The following is a 15,611-nucleotide window of genomic DNA, read 5'->3' on the forward strand; positions in this document are numbered from 1 at the left end:
AAGAGTATGTCCCTCTTCTATCCTGTTTTTGTATGTTTTCTTTTGTTTTTGTTGTTGTTCCAAACAATAAAACAGCAACACATTTCACAGATACTGATTTTTGAGAGCCCTGCTACAGTGTCATGTTAAGTTCCTTGATTCTTTACTTTTTCTCATCAATTCTGTTAAAGAGATCTTGAAGTGATCTCATCATGTTCACTACAACAGTGACAAATATTTTTTAAGCTTTCCTAAAATGACAGTGTTCAGCAGTGAGATACTAAAACATCACTAAAACGCTAAAAACAAAACCATATAAGTTAATATGTAAGCAAATGAAGATTGCTGAGTACAAACTTTGAAGGGAAATATGGCAAGTGGAGGGTGATTCATGTGAGGAGTAACTAACTGGCAAGTTCACTAAACACTAAACATAAAGGGCCAGAATGGAGGAGAGTCAGTGTGGGAGTGATTAATCAACTGAATACCCCGTCTTCCTTCAGCTTTGAGCATTTAAATTGCTGCTTTCTCTTTGGCAACTGTATTTCTATTTTTAAAAGTGGTGTCCAGGGTAACCTCAGTCAATTAGAGGTGTACTTTTCTTCCCTGGCTCCAGGATTGTACTCTGTGGACCTCTGTGCTCTGGGGGGTGAAGCCATGAGGTAGACCAGGACCAGACAAAACTTTCAGCTCAGCTACCAGCCCATCCACATAGCAGATGTCAATTGACATGTGCACACCAAGTAGCCAATAATGCCTCATTTCTCCTCCCAGAGCCAGGCCTGTATACATTTGCTCTGCCCCTCCTAGGTGCAGGCTTCTAAACAGTATGTTTTAAAGGGGAAATATTCACTAGGGTGGAATATGTGCTTATCATATGTAAGGCCTTAAGTTCTGTCCCTAAAATAAAAGCTCCCCACAATAAATAAATAAATACATATAAAGATCTTTTTCTGAGCTTCTGGACCTCATCCATGTGAGCTGTTGAGCTTTTTGAAATATCTCCAAGTCTAACTTGAAAAGTTGTGTCAGCAGCCTGTGCCACCATTACCATCATCTTTGGGAGGTGCTGGCTCGCTAGTAGGGAACAGCCATCACTGCACTCATTTTCTAAAGTGCCTTCATTTTGGAGAAGTGACCTTAAATCTGTGTGGAGATGAGGAACCTGAGCATCCAAGTCATCTCATAGTCAGACCTTCCCATTGATTTAAATGGATAAAGGGCCTATTCTAGTTTGTATAAATGCATTTTTGCTACATCAGTATTGCTGAGTGGAGGCTGCTTTGAAAAAAGTACAACAAAGTAATTAGATTGACTAATAGTGCTCTATCTGTGAACTTTAAACTTTTTAAATACAGCTGAAAATCATTCTTCATATTCAGTAAACATTTGAATCTTTTCTCTGCTTTTGATTGCTTGGGTTTCCTTTAAAACTAAAACTTTTATTCCTTGACACTAAAGAGTAATTCAAACAATATTAGAATATTCATCATTAACAATAATTCTATACATGTTAGTTATTCTTTGTTACATAATAACTGAGAGAAGCAGTTTAAAAGGAAGAAAAGATTTATTTTGGCTCATAGTTTGAGAAGTTTCAGACCTATGATGTTTGGGGCCTGCGGTGAGGCAGATCATAGAAGGGGGAACATGTAGCAGAGAAGGGTGCTCACCTGATGGCAGCCTAAAGAGAAAAGGAGAGAGACAGGGTGGGAATGGGGAGAGGATGAAGAGAAGTCAGGAAGGAGGATGGGACAGAGCCAAAGACAGGGCATGTCCTTCAAAGGCATACACCCCTAATGATCTGCTTCTGTCAACGGGGTCCCACCCCTACTTTCCATCACTTCCAAGTAATGCCATCAGAGTATGACTCTGTCAATGGATTAATCCATTGATTAGGTTAAAACCCACATGATTTAATGACCTTTAGTAACACATCAACTAGGCTTCAACACATGAGCCTTCCAGGTACTTTTCCAATCCAAAGCACATCATCATACAATATACATAAAGAAACCTATATGTATATGCATACCTAGTGATTTCAGGGCCTAACCTTTGATCACTTGATTGGTTGTGATTGAATATATTCTTTGGATGATTGTTTGGTCCACATGACTCCCCCCCCCCCCACCCATCCCATTGCTTCTGTCTAAATGACTTTTAACAATGGATGATACCTAAGGGGCCATATCGCTGCTATGTTAAGCCCTGCCACCTTGGTCAGATTTCACTCAGTATTATTGACTCAATGTGTATTCATTTTTACCATATTTCAAGATGCTGTGATAGACATTCTAAGTAATACAGAGGAAAGAATAAAGCAATAATGTTTTTAAAACATGCTGGATTCTATATTAGATGCTAAAGAGATATTCAGTATGCTTCAAGAAAACCTTCACCATTCTTTCTGAACTTGTACAGTATTAGAGCCTCTCATGATAGTCCTGGGAAGTCAGGTGGAGCCCCCATTTTTTTTCCAAACTGACCATCAGAAACCAAACAGCTGAACAGAAATGGAGTGAACACAGTTAACCCTAAATATAGCATCTAATTGAAGCCAAGCCCTCTTTTTCGTTGTGTTAGATAATGTTAGGTTCACTTTCCTCTCCTGTGCCTCTTGAATTAGAGTCCCTCATTATTCACATTTGATGGCTTTTCTTCTTTGAGTTTGCAATGGAGAATGCTAGTTTTAAAATAGTTTTAAAGACTAACATTGTAAACTTTTGCTTCTCTTAGATTTCAAAATCTAAAACATTAAGACCTGCAGGGTATATTAAACTTTAGGGGGGAAATGCTGCCAGTTCCTCTGGGATATCAAGTCTATCAAATAAAGATGCTTTTCAGTGCATATATCCATAGTTAACTTTAGGCCACATGAAGGCAGGACTTTCTTGCTGGCCAACACAGAGGCAACCCCTCAAGAAAGCTTTGTGGAAGAAAAGGAGACAAGGCTAAAGAGGACATCTGAACAGCAGGGCCATTCATGCAGCTGATGTAGTTGGATAGTGGGGGAACTAAGGGAGATGCAGAAGAGCAAAAGGCCAGAAATACAGAAATGGCAACAGGGCTGAAGCCCTCTCTCTCTCTCTCATCATTCTACAGCCAAGGAGCAGTCATGTGGATTGTATGCAGGGGAGGAGTCATGCCTCTGTTTTTAAAGATAATAGAATAGTTACTTAGAGAAAGCTAAAGGGGGGAGGAGTTTAGAGATATGTCAGTGCCTAGAGGAAGTCAGAGCTAAGGTACTTGTTACTGACACCCTAAAGCAGGGCTCAGTTATTCAAGACTTTGCAAGAAGTAAACTGACAAGTTGAATGTTGATGGCCCTTAAAAGCAAAGGATAGGAACCAAAGAGCTTTTGTGACCACAGCAACTGAGATACCAAGTGATGAGGATCACAGAGGGAAGGTTGGAGCTTAAAGTGAGAGAGGGAAAGATATAGTCGAGTTTCTGACCTATTGACTATGGAGTGGGCCACATGAGGCTGGATGTCACATGGAACTCAGGAAGGGCAAGGGAAGAGGTCCAGCTCCAGGAGGCATTAACATGGATGTACTTGTAGGAATCTTCCATGGTCCCATCTCTGGCAACCACCATCCTGTGTATTCTTGCTCTTTACACTGTCTCAGCTCTTTTGTTTCTTTATCATTGGACAGTTGGGTTTGCTCAGCCTGCTTTTCCACAGTATGTGCTCATAGAATAGTTACTCACTGCCTCATAAAGAGCCCCAGACAGCTACTGCATGTGTCCTGAGCTGAGATGGGCAGGAGCTCCCTCTTGGTTGCACAGCCTCTTAAGAGACTAGAAGGTACTACCCCCAGCCTGCAGCCAACTGGCAACAAATTACTCCTATGACTTTTTCCATCACCACAGCACTTATCTTCAAGGCCAGGCTTCCTGTCCACCTGCTTGCCTGCCCTGAACCTGCATGGGCTGTACCTTATGATCTACAACCAAGAACTGACTGTTGGCCAGCCTTGTCACTGGGTCAAGTTAAACATGATGCTTGCTTTTCATGAGCCTTGGTGACAGGTATCTGGTGTTTCATTCTCCATGGTCAAGTACTGGCCTGGGATTTTTAAAAGGTTTACAGGTGGTCTGTGTAGCTCCACTGTTCTCTCTGCTGCTCTTTCCTTACATTTCTGTGTCCTCTTTTGATAAGTTGCTTTGTTCATGATAAGCATTAACTTGCACTGTATCTTGCTCCCCTATACAAAGAAAGCCATTCTATGCCTAGAATCATAGCTTAGACTTTATTTGAAATTCCCTAACAGTTTAACATGAGACTTTGAACACAGTATATATGCAGTTAATAAATGCTTGTTGAAAAAAGAAAATAAATAAATAAATGCTTGTGGATGTTCTAGTTCACATGTTGGTCTTTAATTCTGTGACAAGGTGAGAAAGCCATTTGTTTTTCACATGTTTGCATTTGTTTTTGTTTTTCATTTTGATACAACCTTGTATATCCTGGTAAAAATTTAAAATGATAAGTTTTTGTTTATCAAAGGAAAAGCCAGATAAAATCAATTCTGTCAAGCTCAAATATGGAAAACCTCCACCTTTCTAGGAGAACATGTCAGATATGTATGTCAGAGGCAATTCCAGAATGTAGCCTCTCTGGTTGTCTCCCAAGCTGTAGATGTGAGGTATGGAGTTATCAGCAGGGCTGGCATTGGTTTCCTGGCTTCAGTCAAGGAAGCTGGTAACTAAAGTTGGGAACATTTCTGGTAATAGGGAAGTCTGTCAGACCTTGGATTCTTAATGACCAATGTTGTATCCAAAAACCATTCACAAACCTCAGTGGGTCTCAGTTTTTTCATCTGTGAGTTAAGGGAAGGGACATGGTGCTTACTAAGATCCTCTCAGCTGAGCTATTGGATCTGGATCTGGAATAAGTCATCAGGATTACTGGCTGTTGCTTTGATTCTAGTGGAGTTTGAATCTGAAATGTTCCCCAAAGGGTTATATTTTTGAATGTTTGCTCTTCAGGTGGTAGTACAATTTGAGGGAACTATAGAACCTTTATGGAAGTAGGTCCCAGCTAGAAATGAGCAAATGCTCATTTGGTTACATCCACTCCTGGATCCTATCTCCATCTCTGCTTCCTATCTGCCAGGATCTTCCCCACTACTTCTGTTGCATGATGTCTGCCCAAGTCCATGAGGCCAAGGAGCTGTAGCTAGAACCTGCTGAAACCATAAGTCAAAATAACTTTTCCTCCCATAAGCTGTTTCTTTCAAGTGTTTTGGTCACAGTGATGTAAAGGTAACTAGTGCAGGTCCTTATATATAATACTGACATATTCTCCTAGAAAGGTGGTTTTCCATACTTGAGCTTGACAGAATTGATTTTACCTGGCTTTTCCTTTGATAAACAATAAAAGCTTACCATTTTTTAATTTTCACCAGGATGTACAATCTTGTATCAAAATGAAAAAACAAAAAATATGCAAACAGGTGAAAAGTTAAAGTGATTAAATGCAGTCATTGTGGCACACACCTTTAAGCCCAGTACTGGAGAGGCTAAGGTAGGAGGATTTCAGAGCTTGAGGCCAACCTGGACTACAGAGTGAAACTATGCCTTAATAAGAAGAGACAGAAAATTAAATGTGCAAAATTCTTAGTATTTAAAAAAAAAGTACAAGGAAAAATAACAGTTACTAAGCTAGGACATTTTTATGAGATGTGTAAAAGACTGGTGACTGGAACAAGCTAATTGAATGGACCTTTATGTTTTCTCTACTCTTCTGGAGGCTCCATTAATCCTGGACCTCCCACTACGGAAATAAACATCTTCAGTGCTGTTAGAGGACTGGGAGGAAGGGCAACACTGTTAATCCTCTTCTAAGGGGAAAGGACAATAAATTTCCAATTATGAATGTAAGAAGCCCACTGCCAAGAAACTTATCTTTCACTGTCTTCCCTTATTTCCTATGGAGGGCTGACATGTCAGCAAGGCTTCAAACACAGCTGTCAAGGTTGAGAGAGGATATCAGATAGCAGAAGACCAGAAATGTATCCAGCTATGGAAAATATGCTTGTATAGCAAGTTGTAAGATAGTCAGACAAAGGGGGATCTCGTGTGTTTATCTGCCCAGCATCTAACAGCTTTTGCCCTTGAACTCGAACACTTGTCCAGAACTTTATTTTTATTTTTTTATTTTTGTCTCTTCATCCAGCCCCCCACCAAGGCTAGCCTTAGAAGCAACACTTACTCCTGTGTCCTCTGCATCATGCATAGCACTGGAATGAGCTGAGAGCACGTATGGGGTCACTTTGGTCTGTCAGAGTCAGCTGAGGGTCTGCAGCCTGCAGAGCTCTAGAGTCACCTCTGTTTAGGGATGTTTTAAGAAGAATGTTTGGGCCAATCACAAACCCTTTTGTACTGTATGAAATGTCCAGAACAGGCAAATCTCTAATGTTGATCTCAAATTAAATCATGGTTCTTAAAATGAATGATGGAGGAAAGAGTGGAAATAACTGCAGTGGGAGTGTTTACTATGGTTAGTTAATTTATTTCATGTGATATAATGCTCCAAAAATAGTATGGTAATAGTTGCATGACTTTATGAATATACCAAAACCATTAAATCATATATTTTATGTAGGGGAATGAAATGCCATATGAATTTTATCTCAGTAAAGCTATTGAAAACAATACTTAGAGTTTGAAATTAATTTGTAGTCAATAAAAGACTTTTTCTCAATATTGATTTTGTCTGCTTTTTCCTTTGGGGCAGGTTATATGAATTTCCATTTGCAACAACTGAATTTAGGGGATATGAAATTAACAAATGTATAGAAGAGTGTAACCAATCAATAGAGTATGTTTTTTGTTGTTTGTTTACATTTATTAGTTCTTTGTTCAGTAAACTAAAAATAAATCATTAACCATTTTCTAAACCTTTGTGAATTAACAGCACTAATTTATACTGAATAGTAATTAGAAAACCAAATAGAAAAGTCGGCAACCATTCAGTCCAGCTTGTTTCTTTGTAGATAAGCAGAGTAAGGCATGTGGGAGTGATGGGAGGACATGCCTCCAAGCCCCAAACTTCAGTTCATTACCATTGGGTCCTACTTTGTATTGCATTTCCTTCTACCCCTGTTGTCATGTCTGGTGATGCTCTCTCCCATTGTTTTGAGAGGATGGGAGGATACTGAAGATATATCTTATGTGCTGGTACTGCATTACTTTTCTTTCAGAAACATGAACAAATATCTAATCACCCCAGGTGAACAACTAACAACAGACTAGACAAATGATTCTATTTAGTCCAGCTTGATAAACCATGAATTTAATGGATTTATCATGGGTAACCCCCCAAATAGCTGCAATCTTGAAAAGCCCCACCCTAGAATCAATCACAACCTCTTAAAAGTTGTGTAGGTGGAGTCCCTCCTCCAGTTAGCCTTCCATACCCTATGTACTCTGGCACGTGCTGAGACTGCATACATAGGGCAAGATCACTTACAGTACAAGGGTAGGGAGGGAATGGGAAGAAGGGAGTGGCTGGACTCTCAGGTGAGGGTCTCTTCTGTGAGGGAATATGTTCAGGCTTGATACTGTGAAAGTCTACTGCAGGTGGTCACAGCTGCTATGATTATGATCATGATTAAGATGATAATGACCGTGTTATGCTCAGAGGACCGTCTTCCACAGCAGATGAGAATTTCCACTTGAAACTTCTTCATAAAATTGTTTTAATTCTCTTATAAAAATTAGGTTATTATTAAGGGCTATAGAAAATAACCTATTACTTTTAAACCAATATGTCCAAAACCCTTGATTTTTTAATAAATATTTTTATTTGTTTGCAAACAAAGAGAGAGGAGTAGAAAGAATGGGCATGCCAGGACCTCTTGCCACTGCAAATGAACTTCAGATGCGTGTGCTTTTTGTGCACCTGGCATTAGGTAGGTACTGGGGAATCGAACCCAGGCCGTCAGGCTTTGCAAGCAAGTACCTTTAACCACTGAAAAATCTCCCCAGCCCAGAATGCTAGATTTTTAAGTTAAATAATGCCATCTTATTGTAATATGAATTAATATAATAGAATGTATGACTGCCCAAGCTTTGTCCATGGTAAGGAATTTGGATTTAATCAGAGCAGATCTCTCTAAACCTGGGGTGATTTTGTCTGTCTGGCAGTTTCTCCTATGGACAAATGGATGAATAAGGATGAAGGTTCCTGAAAATGAGTATTTTGTTTTGGAATGAAAATGAGAAAACTGACCCTGCAAGTAACACCTTGGTTGAATAAGTTCTGAATCTCAAGCTTGGCTTGTTAAGCTACATGATTAAAATTAGAATATTTAAAAGAGTGCCTTCTGCTTACCTTTTCTTCTGTGCATATCCTGAACTAACTTACCAATTGTATCTTATTTATCTCTGTTCTGTTTGTTTTCCTGTATAATATTGTGGAAAGTAAGCTAGGAGTCAGCATTCCCAGTGTAAAAGATTACTCGATTGGTACCCACTATCAAGGAAACCCATGCATTTTTTAGCATAGAAAGCCAGGGGGTGGGAATGTCTTCAATAGATGGAAGCCAGTGATGGAAGAATAAAATCCTCCTAACAATTCTCAGCCCATGTGAAGTAATCCACTATGGGTGATAAGGTATGCCACATGGATAAAAAGTAAAGGAGTTTTAGGGTGAACACCACCAGTCCAAGACTTGTACCAGTGTGCCACATGGACAGAAGTGTGAAGGAGTCTTAGGGTTGACGCTGCTACAGTCAACAAAACTGGTGACCCTATCCTTGTCATAGTCAATTGAACAAAGAATCAGCCTTTGTGCATAGGTTAATAAAAATGTAGGCAAAGGACTCTGGACTTCGTTAGCAACTTGACTGTCATTGATGTTTCTGAATACTTTCTTTCCTCAGCAAAATTAAAAACAGAGACAAATTTGATTTTGTGCCAGCCAACTTACACTCTAAATCAGAATTAGAAGGTGTTTGTTACCATGTAAAAATCAGTATCAGTGTTCCCACTGAAATGTCTGCCAGACTTCAGAGTAACTCTACTCTAATTATGAGAGGAACTCCTTTGGGGCACCTGAAGATCCCTTCCAAACTCTGTTTTCCACAAGCCATCATGCCCTTCACTTGTCCGAGTGTCCTGGACAGTGCTGTGAGTTGTTTTTTTCCCTTTACAATAGAACAAAGCACCCTGAGAGGTCCATATTCAGATTCATTAAGTAGCAGTCTGTCCCATAGGGAGCATGCTGACACTTTAAATATGTAAGTCCTCCTTCCCTTAGCACATGTGCTTGTTTTTGCTGAAGTCATCCTGAACACATTTGTAATCTGTGGAGTGTTATTTTCACATACTTTATGAACTACTGTTATCTGCTCTTTAATCTTATCCTAGATGACCTAAAAACCATCATTGCACCCTTGATGAGATAATGGTATATGGTTCTCTCACCTGGGAAAACAGCATTCTAAGTCCTAAGACCTGTGTACTCTAGTCCTAACTAGAATAGGGAGCCAGCCATGTCTTGATGAAAATAAGTTTAGGGTTATAAAAAATGTAAGGTAGAAGTCTAACTCAACCTACCCACTCTACAGACCAGAAACTGAGGCCCAGTAGACAAAATGACATATGCAAAGGCTGATGAATGACAGAATGAAGAGCAGAGCATGTTGTAGATGCTACCCAGCAACCTTAACCATTACACTGAATTGCCTGTACAACTTACAAGCAATTTTTACTTTATTTCAAAGGCTGCAAAAAAGCCTGCGTGTGCTTTGTAATGGCAGAAGTCTGGCCTTCACTGTTGGTTGTCTGTCTTAGTTTCCTCAGAAGAAGCTGTATGCTAGTCTTACACATATTCCTTGACTTCACTGTCACTAGATTTTTTACCTTCAAATGAAAAATTGTACCTGACTTCTTACAGGAATGTTGTGAATAAGTATAAAATAATGAGCTGGATTTGCTAAGCCTTAGAATTATTCTAAATATGAGACATTTTATGTAAAATTGCCTTAACTCTTATTTCATACTTGTCTGTTACATATGGATTTTATTTGAATTAATTCATACTATTATGTGATGTGAATGGTCCATTTTAAAATTTGGCAAAGTGTCCCTAACTTCTTTGATTATTTGAAAACAGAGAGCCTTAATGAAATTTTTTTCACACCTGGGAGTACATACTATAAGTAAAGACTACTGGTGTTTTTTTGAGGGTTTTTTTTTTTTTTTTTTTTTTTCAGGTAGGGTCTCACTCTAGCCCACTCTTGCCTGGAACTCACAACTCAGTCTGTCTCCCAGTTGCTGGTATTAAAGGAATACAGCACCACACCTGACAAGACTGCTTTTTTAGTTTGGCTACTAAAGATAACTTTAGTGTAAGTACTTTAAAAGTGAGTTAATCAAGATTGGAATTTGTGAGATTTGTGGCTATGTACAGTGGCTCACACATACTTAATCCCAGCACTCACAAGTCTGAGGTAGGAAGATTGCTATGAATTCAAGGCCAGACTGAGCTACATAGTGAATTCTAGTTCACTTTAGGTTAGAGTGAGACCCAAAATACACACGTACACACACACACACACACACACACACACACACACACACACACACACGAATTTGTGAGGTATCTGCATACCAAGATTAAGACATAGTCAATATCTTAAAGAAAAGCTTGCAATAAGTAATTTATGATGTCTTTGAAACTAATGGGAAATGCAGTGAATGTAGCCTGAGGTAGAGTCTGAGCTAAGGAGTTCTCATGGCATTGATTAATGTATTTTTAATCTTTTAAAACCTATATATTGCCTTGTCCATAGTCATTATGGTTAATTAATGCAATGGATGCTGTGAATTTTTAAATACACTTTCCCATTTTAGACAAACTACTTAGAGAAGATAGAAGAGGATCAGTGTTATTGCAGATAAGTGTGTTATCACACTCTAAATACACTCCCCATACATGACAAATAAAAAAACTAAAGCTCAGGAGACCCATGGTTATTGCAAATAGTCCACAAACTGGCTCCACTAGCCTCATCTTCTAGGTAAAATTCCCTTCCCCACCTGTGAGCAAGAATCTGCACTTCAACGACATCCCAAGAGATCTGTTTCCTCATTGATCTTGAGAAGTATTCACTGTTCTGCTCTCAATTTTACTTTCTCCTGTTGGCCCCCAAAAGAATAGTTTACTTGCCTATCCACTGTACATAGGAAAATGAGCTTTGAAACTTGTGGTGGTTGTTATTATCAACTTGATTGGATTGTAAGATGCATTAAGGCTAGTGAATCACACCTCTGAGTGTATATGACAGAGTTTCCAGAGGGGACTAACATATGGGACAGTAAGGAGGAAAAGCGTGCACTATCCAATAGGCTAGGGGTCCAGTTGGAATAAAAGTCGGAAGAAGAGAAAGCCAGCAATGTGCCTACATACTTCACTTCCTGATCTGATGTCATGTGAACAGCTGTCCTCTCAAACATGCTCCTGCCCCCATGATGCCAAGCATCTGTGGACTAATCACCTTCTGAAATCATGAGCCAAAATAAATCCTTCCTTCCTTAAATTGTACCTGCCAAGTATCTTGGGCACTGTGACACAAATACCTAATGCAAAGCTAATGCTACTGCAATCTCATCTGAGGTATTGCTTATTGTGCCCACCAACGAAGTTATCCTACCATATTGTCAGTTTATAAAAAGTGTACTGTATGTTCTACATGGCTTTTATAAAGCTTTGATTTTTCTGCCTGAATATAACTTACAAGCTTCCAGTTCTACAGTTCTCATTTTATTTGCAATAAATAGCCTTTTGCAAATTAATATTTAGGAGGGAGAAAGGAAGACCATTAGCAATGAACAATAACTGCTTGTCTACTAGCATTTACCCGCAAAGAGGAGCATTCATTTTGATTTTCTTCCTTTTTATTCTAAGTAGGAAGTAGTGTAAAGGAGATTTTGTTACCATCAAAAAGAAGTAATTAACTGAGAATTAAACTCTGACATAGCCATTTTCATCCTGGTGATCCTTTTCATCATTCTTCATCTATCTGAAGAACTTCAGTTGTCATAAGAAAAATTTAACACTACCAAATCCTGCTGGTTAAAATTGCTGGGAGTTACATGGATTTTTTTTTTTAAACTCAAGTTTTCTAGTAAGCTAAGGAAAGCAGATACACTTAGCAGACTTGTCTCTATGCTTGGCAGATGTGCTCATGTGCATTGGATCTGAAATGTCCTCGGAATATCATGACCCACTGTCATAATGCCAGGTGCATCCTGGGATATCAGGATGGGTTAATTGGCCACTTCCTTCTTCAAGCTTGGGATCTCTATGAGCCTCTGTACTGCTTATTCTATCTTGGATGGCTCAGTCTTGCTGGGATTCATCTAGAAGGAAAGGGGAATGAGAGGGTAATGGAGAGGAGTGAGTATAATTGACATGCATTATATATAGGTATGAAATTGTCAGAAGGAAAATAAAATGAAAGTAAAACAATAGAAAGGAAAGACAGTCTTGGTGATGGACACCTTTAATTCCAGCACTTGGGGAGGCAGATGAAGGAGGATCACTGTGAGTTTGAGGCCACTATGAGCACCCTGAGACAACATACTGAATTATAGGTCAACCTGAGCTAGGGCTAGACCCTGCCTTGAACCCCCCCCCCCCAAAAAAAAAAAAACAGAAAGGATAGAATTTACCAGGTAGAAAGTCTGTTTTATTAAAAATCCGTGATAACTACCTGCTTCTCAACTGTCCCTGGAAGAGTCAGTGTTCAGAGCACTGCTTTTTACGGATTCCATATTTAAAGAAGAAATTGAAGCAGGAAAGCATGTTTGCCTACACACTCAGAGACAGAGAGAGAGAGAGTCCCAGAGGGATGATTAAGTCATTACTCAAGGGTACAGTTAGCAGTGCCAAAGCCCAAACTTCCTTAGGCGCAGGAGATCGCTAAAGCCACTGGTCTCCTGATCAGTTTAAGAAAGATGGGACAAGCAGGGAAGTTTTCCTGGCAGATCTGAGAAAGAGAAGCACAAAGGGAAGTCTCATGTGAGAGAAGACTTACATGTCTCTAGTTAATGTGTCCACAGTACAGACCACATGCTGGCAATGATTAAGAAGAGTCCTTACAGAGAGCCTTCTTGTCTGTATGCTAGGTGATCAGTGGTGCTCAAAAATGGATAAAGTACAGTGAAGTGTTGGACTAAGCCAGGATTTTCTGAGGAACAACCCAGGAACTCACAGATTCCTGTTTCCTCCTCAGGAAGCAATTGACTAGTTAACATAGTTTGCTATGTTACTATGTTACTATGATACTTGAGAACTTGAATTCTGAGCTAGCCACAAACAAGTTGGAATTCTAGCTCTTCCTCAGTTATTAAACTTTTCTCAACCCGTCTTTTGTCTACCAAATAATGATGCAGTGATAGTAACCACTGCATGGTGCTCTTATCACAATGGGCAAAATGCTGATGGCATGCCTGTCCTATAAAGGAGTATTCAATGATACTGATGCTGGTAGCATGCTTATCCTATAAAAGAATACTCAATGACTGAACTCCTACCTTTCCCACCAGATTTCTAAGAAGCTTCACTCACTATGTGTGAAGCCCAGAAGCAGACTGTTACCTAACCATGTGACTTCTAGACTTTGAGACCTATTTCTTTGTTTATGCAACAAGGACATTAACAACAATGGGGTTCTGAAAATTAATTGAAACTAATCTTATTCCAAAGAAATATTTGAGCCCTTGTCCAACACTGAAAAGAACAAGGTGGATATTGATTCTAGATATGAACCTGCTTTTCATAAAATATTTATTTTACTTTATTTTTTATTTTTTGAGAGAGAAAGAGAATAGGCACACCAGGGCCTCCAGCCACTGCCAATGAACTCCAGATGCGCCACCATGTGCATCTGGCTCATGTGGGTTCTGGAGAGACAAACCTGGATCCTTAGGCTTCACAGACAAGTGCCTTAACCACTAAGCCATCCATCCAGCCCAAAGCTGCTGTTTGTTTTACGTTTTAAGAAAAGGTCTCATTATGTAGCCCTCGATGGCCTGGAACTCTGTATAAACTACAATAGACTAGAACTTGCAGGAATCCTCCTGCCTATGCTGTCTGATTGCTGGGATTACAAGCATGGACCACCATGCTAAACTCATTACTAACCTAGTTTAAGACCATTAGAGTCATAGTGCTTACCCATCTGTTTCCATTTCTTTGAAGACTTGCAATGTGAGGAAATTTATAAAATCTTGTCAGCCACTTATCAGCTTATTCCAAACACAAGTATTCTTGCTGTGACAACACATAATCTGGGAATCAAAAGCCACACCTTTAACCAGTTCTCTTCCCTCCTCCTCTCTTATCACACCGGGAAGAATTCCTTGACCAGAAGTGCACCCCTTCCCAATGACTCCCAGGCACGCAGCGGGGCTCGGTTTCACTCATCCTATGACAAAAGATACATCATCAAGACCATTACCAGTGAGGACGTGGCTGAAATGCACAACATCCTGAAGAAGTACCACCAGGTAACCTTCCTTTATCTTCATTTGAATCTCTAAGCAGGTTAACATTCCTGCCTAGATACCATCAAGGTCAAAGGTCAAACTGTGTAGTTGGGCAAAGATGAGAACACGTTTGAAACAAACATCTCCTTTAGCCTAACATTCTAAAGTGACTATAATCATATTACTAGCAGCTAAAATTAAAATGCTTATGTTAGAAAGGCATTGGTCATTCACAAAATGCTTTTATCCAAATGGCCCTTCTTGATCATTGCAGGGATCGTCACTCTGCAGCATAAAATCAGTGAGCTGCAGATTTGGCAGCTTTCTGGAAGCTCCATGTTTCTGCTGAGTCTTTGTCCACTTATCCCCAATCTTATCCCATGCTTATCTAGAAAGGGCCCATCCTCAGCCTCATTTAGCTGTGCAGAAAATTCTCTGGTTTAGGTCTTTTGGTTGCTACCTGTTTCTTTTCATCCCCAAGCATTATCAGTTTTGCATTGCATGGGGATGAAAAGGAGCTTTCTGGAGAATGGCAGGGTCTCCCATGGAATAAAGAGCAGCAGAGTATTGCATGCTGGAGCATACATCATCAGGTCTTAACCAGATTGCTAAGAAGCTTCACTCTGTGTGCATGAAGCCCACAAGCACCTTTACCTAACCATGTGACTTTGAGACCTATTTCTTTGATTATTCAATAGGACATTAACAACTATGAGGTCCTGAAAATTCAAATGAGAGCATCTGTATCCAGTACATAGCACAGTATCTGACACTCTTGGCACTCAGTGCTCTGTAGGTGGTAGAGGTAGCAGCAGTGGTGGTGGTGGCATTATTACCAAGATGGTGTCTGTCATGTAATGATAACTGATAGCAATCAGTCATTATGGGAAATTGTAGTCTTATGGCATTAATATGACTTGTTACAACTATGGAAGGAAGCGTCCTCACTAGTGGTACTTGAAACACTTGTGCACATGTGCATGCATACACAGACACAGTCACAACCAAACACAAAGATTGAGTGGCTTAAACAGCAGAAATTTACTTCTCACCATTCTGTAGGCTGAAAATGGGATACCAGGGACCAGAATGGCTGGGCCTAGTCAGGGCACTACATCTGGCT

At 39.7% G+C, this 15,611-nt stretch overlaps 1 protein-coding gene across 4 annotated transcripts in view; it reads left to right on the plus strand.

Moving 5' to 3' along the window:
- The window catches only part of Pip4k2a (phosphatidylinositol-5-phosphate 4-kinase type 2 alpha), a 171,733-nt gene that overhangs the window by 118,464 nt on the left and 37,658 nt on the right, over nt 1–15,611 (plus strand). For 2 of the 4 annotated variants that reach the window (XM_045135415.1, XM_004668416.2), the window contains exon 4: nt 14,357–14,509. The exons of 1 other annotated variant lie outside the window; for it this stretch is intronic. In XM_045135415.1, the coding sequence (XP_044991350.1) occupies nt 14,357–14,509 (153 nt within the window). The remainder of the gene's footprint in view (nt 1–14,356; nt 14,510–15,611) is intronic. One more of the 4 variants, XM_045135416.1, reaches the window with a different exon arrangement.

Source organism: Jaculus jaculus, chromosome 15 (assembly GCF_020740685.1).
Source record: "Jaculus jaculus isolate mJacJac1 chromosome 15, mJacJac1.mat.Y.cur, whole genome shotgun sequence".
NCBI classification, from domain to species: domain Eukaryota; kingdom Metazoa; phylum Chordata; class Mammalia; order Rodentia; family Dipodidae; genus Jaculus; species Jaculus jaculus.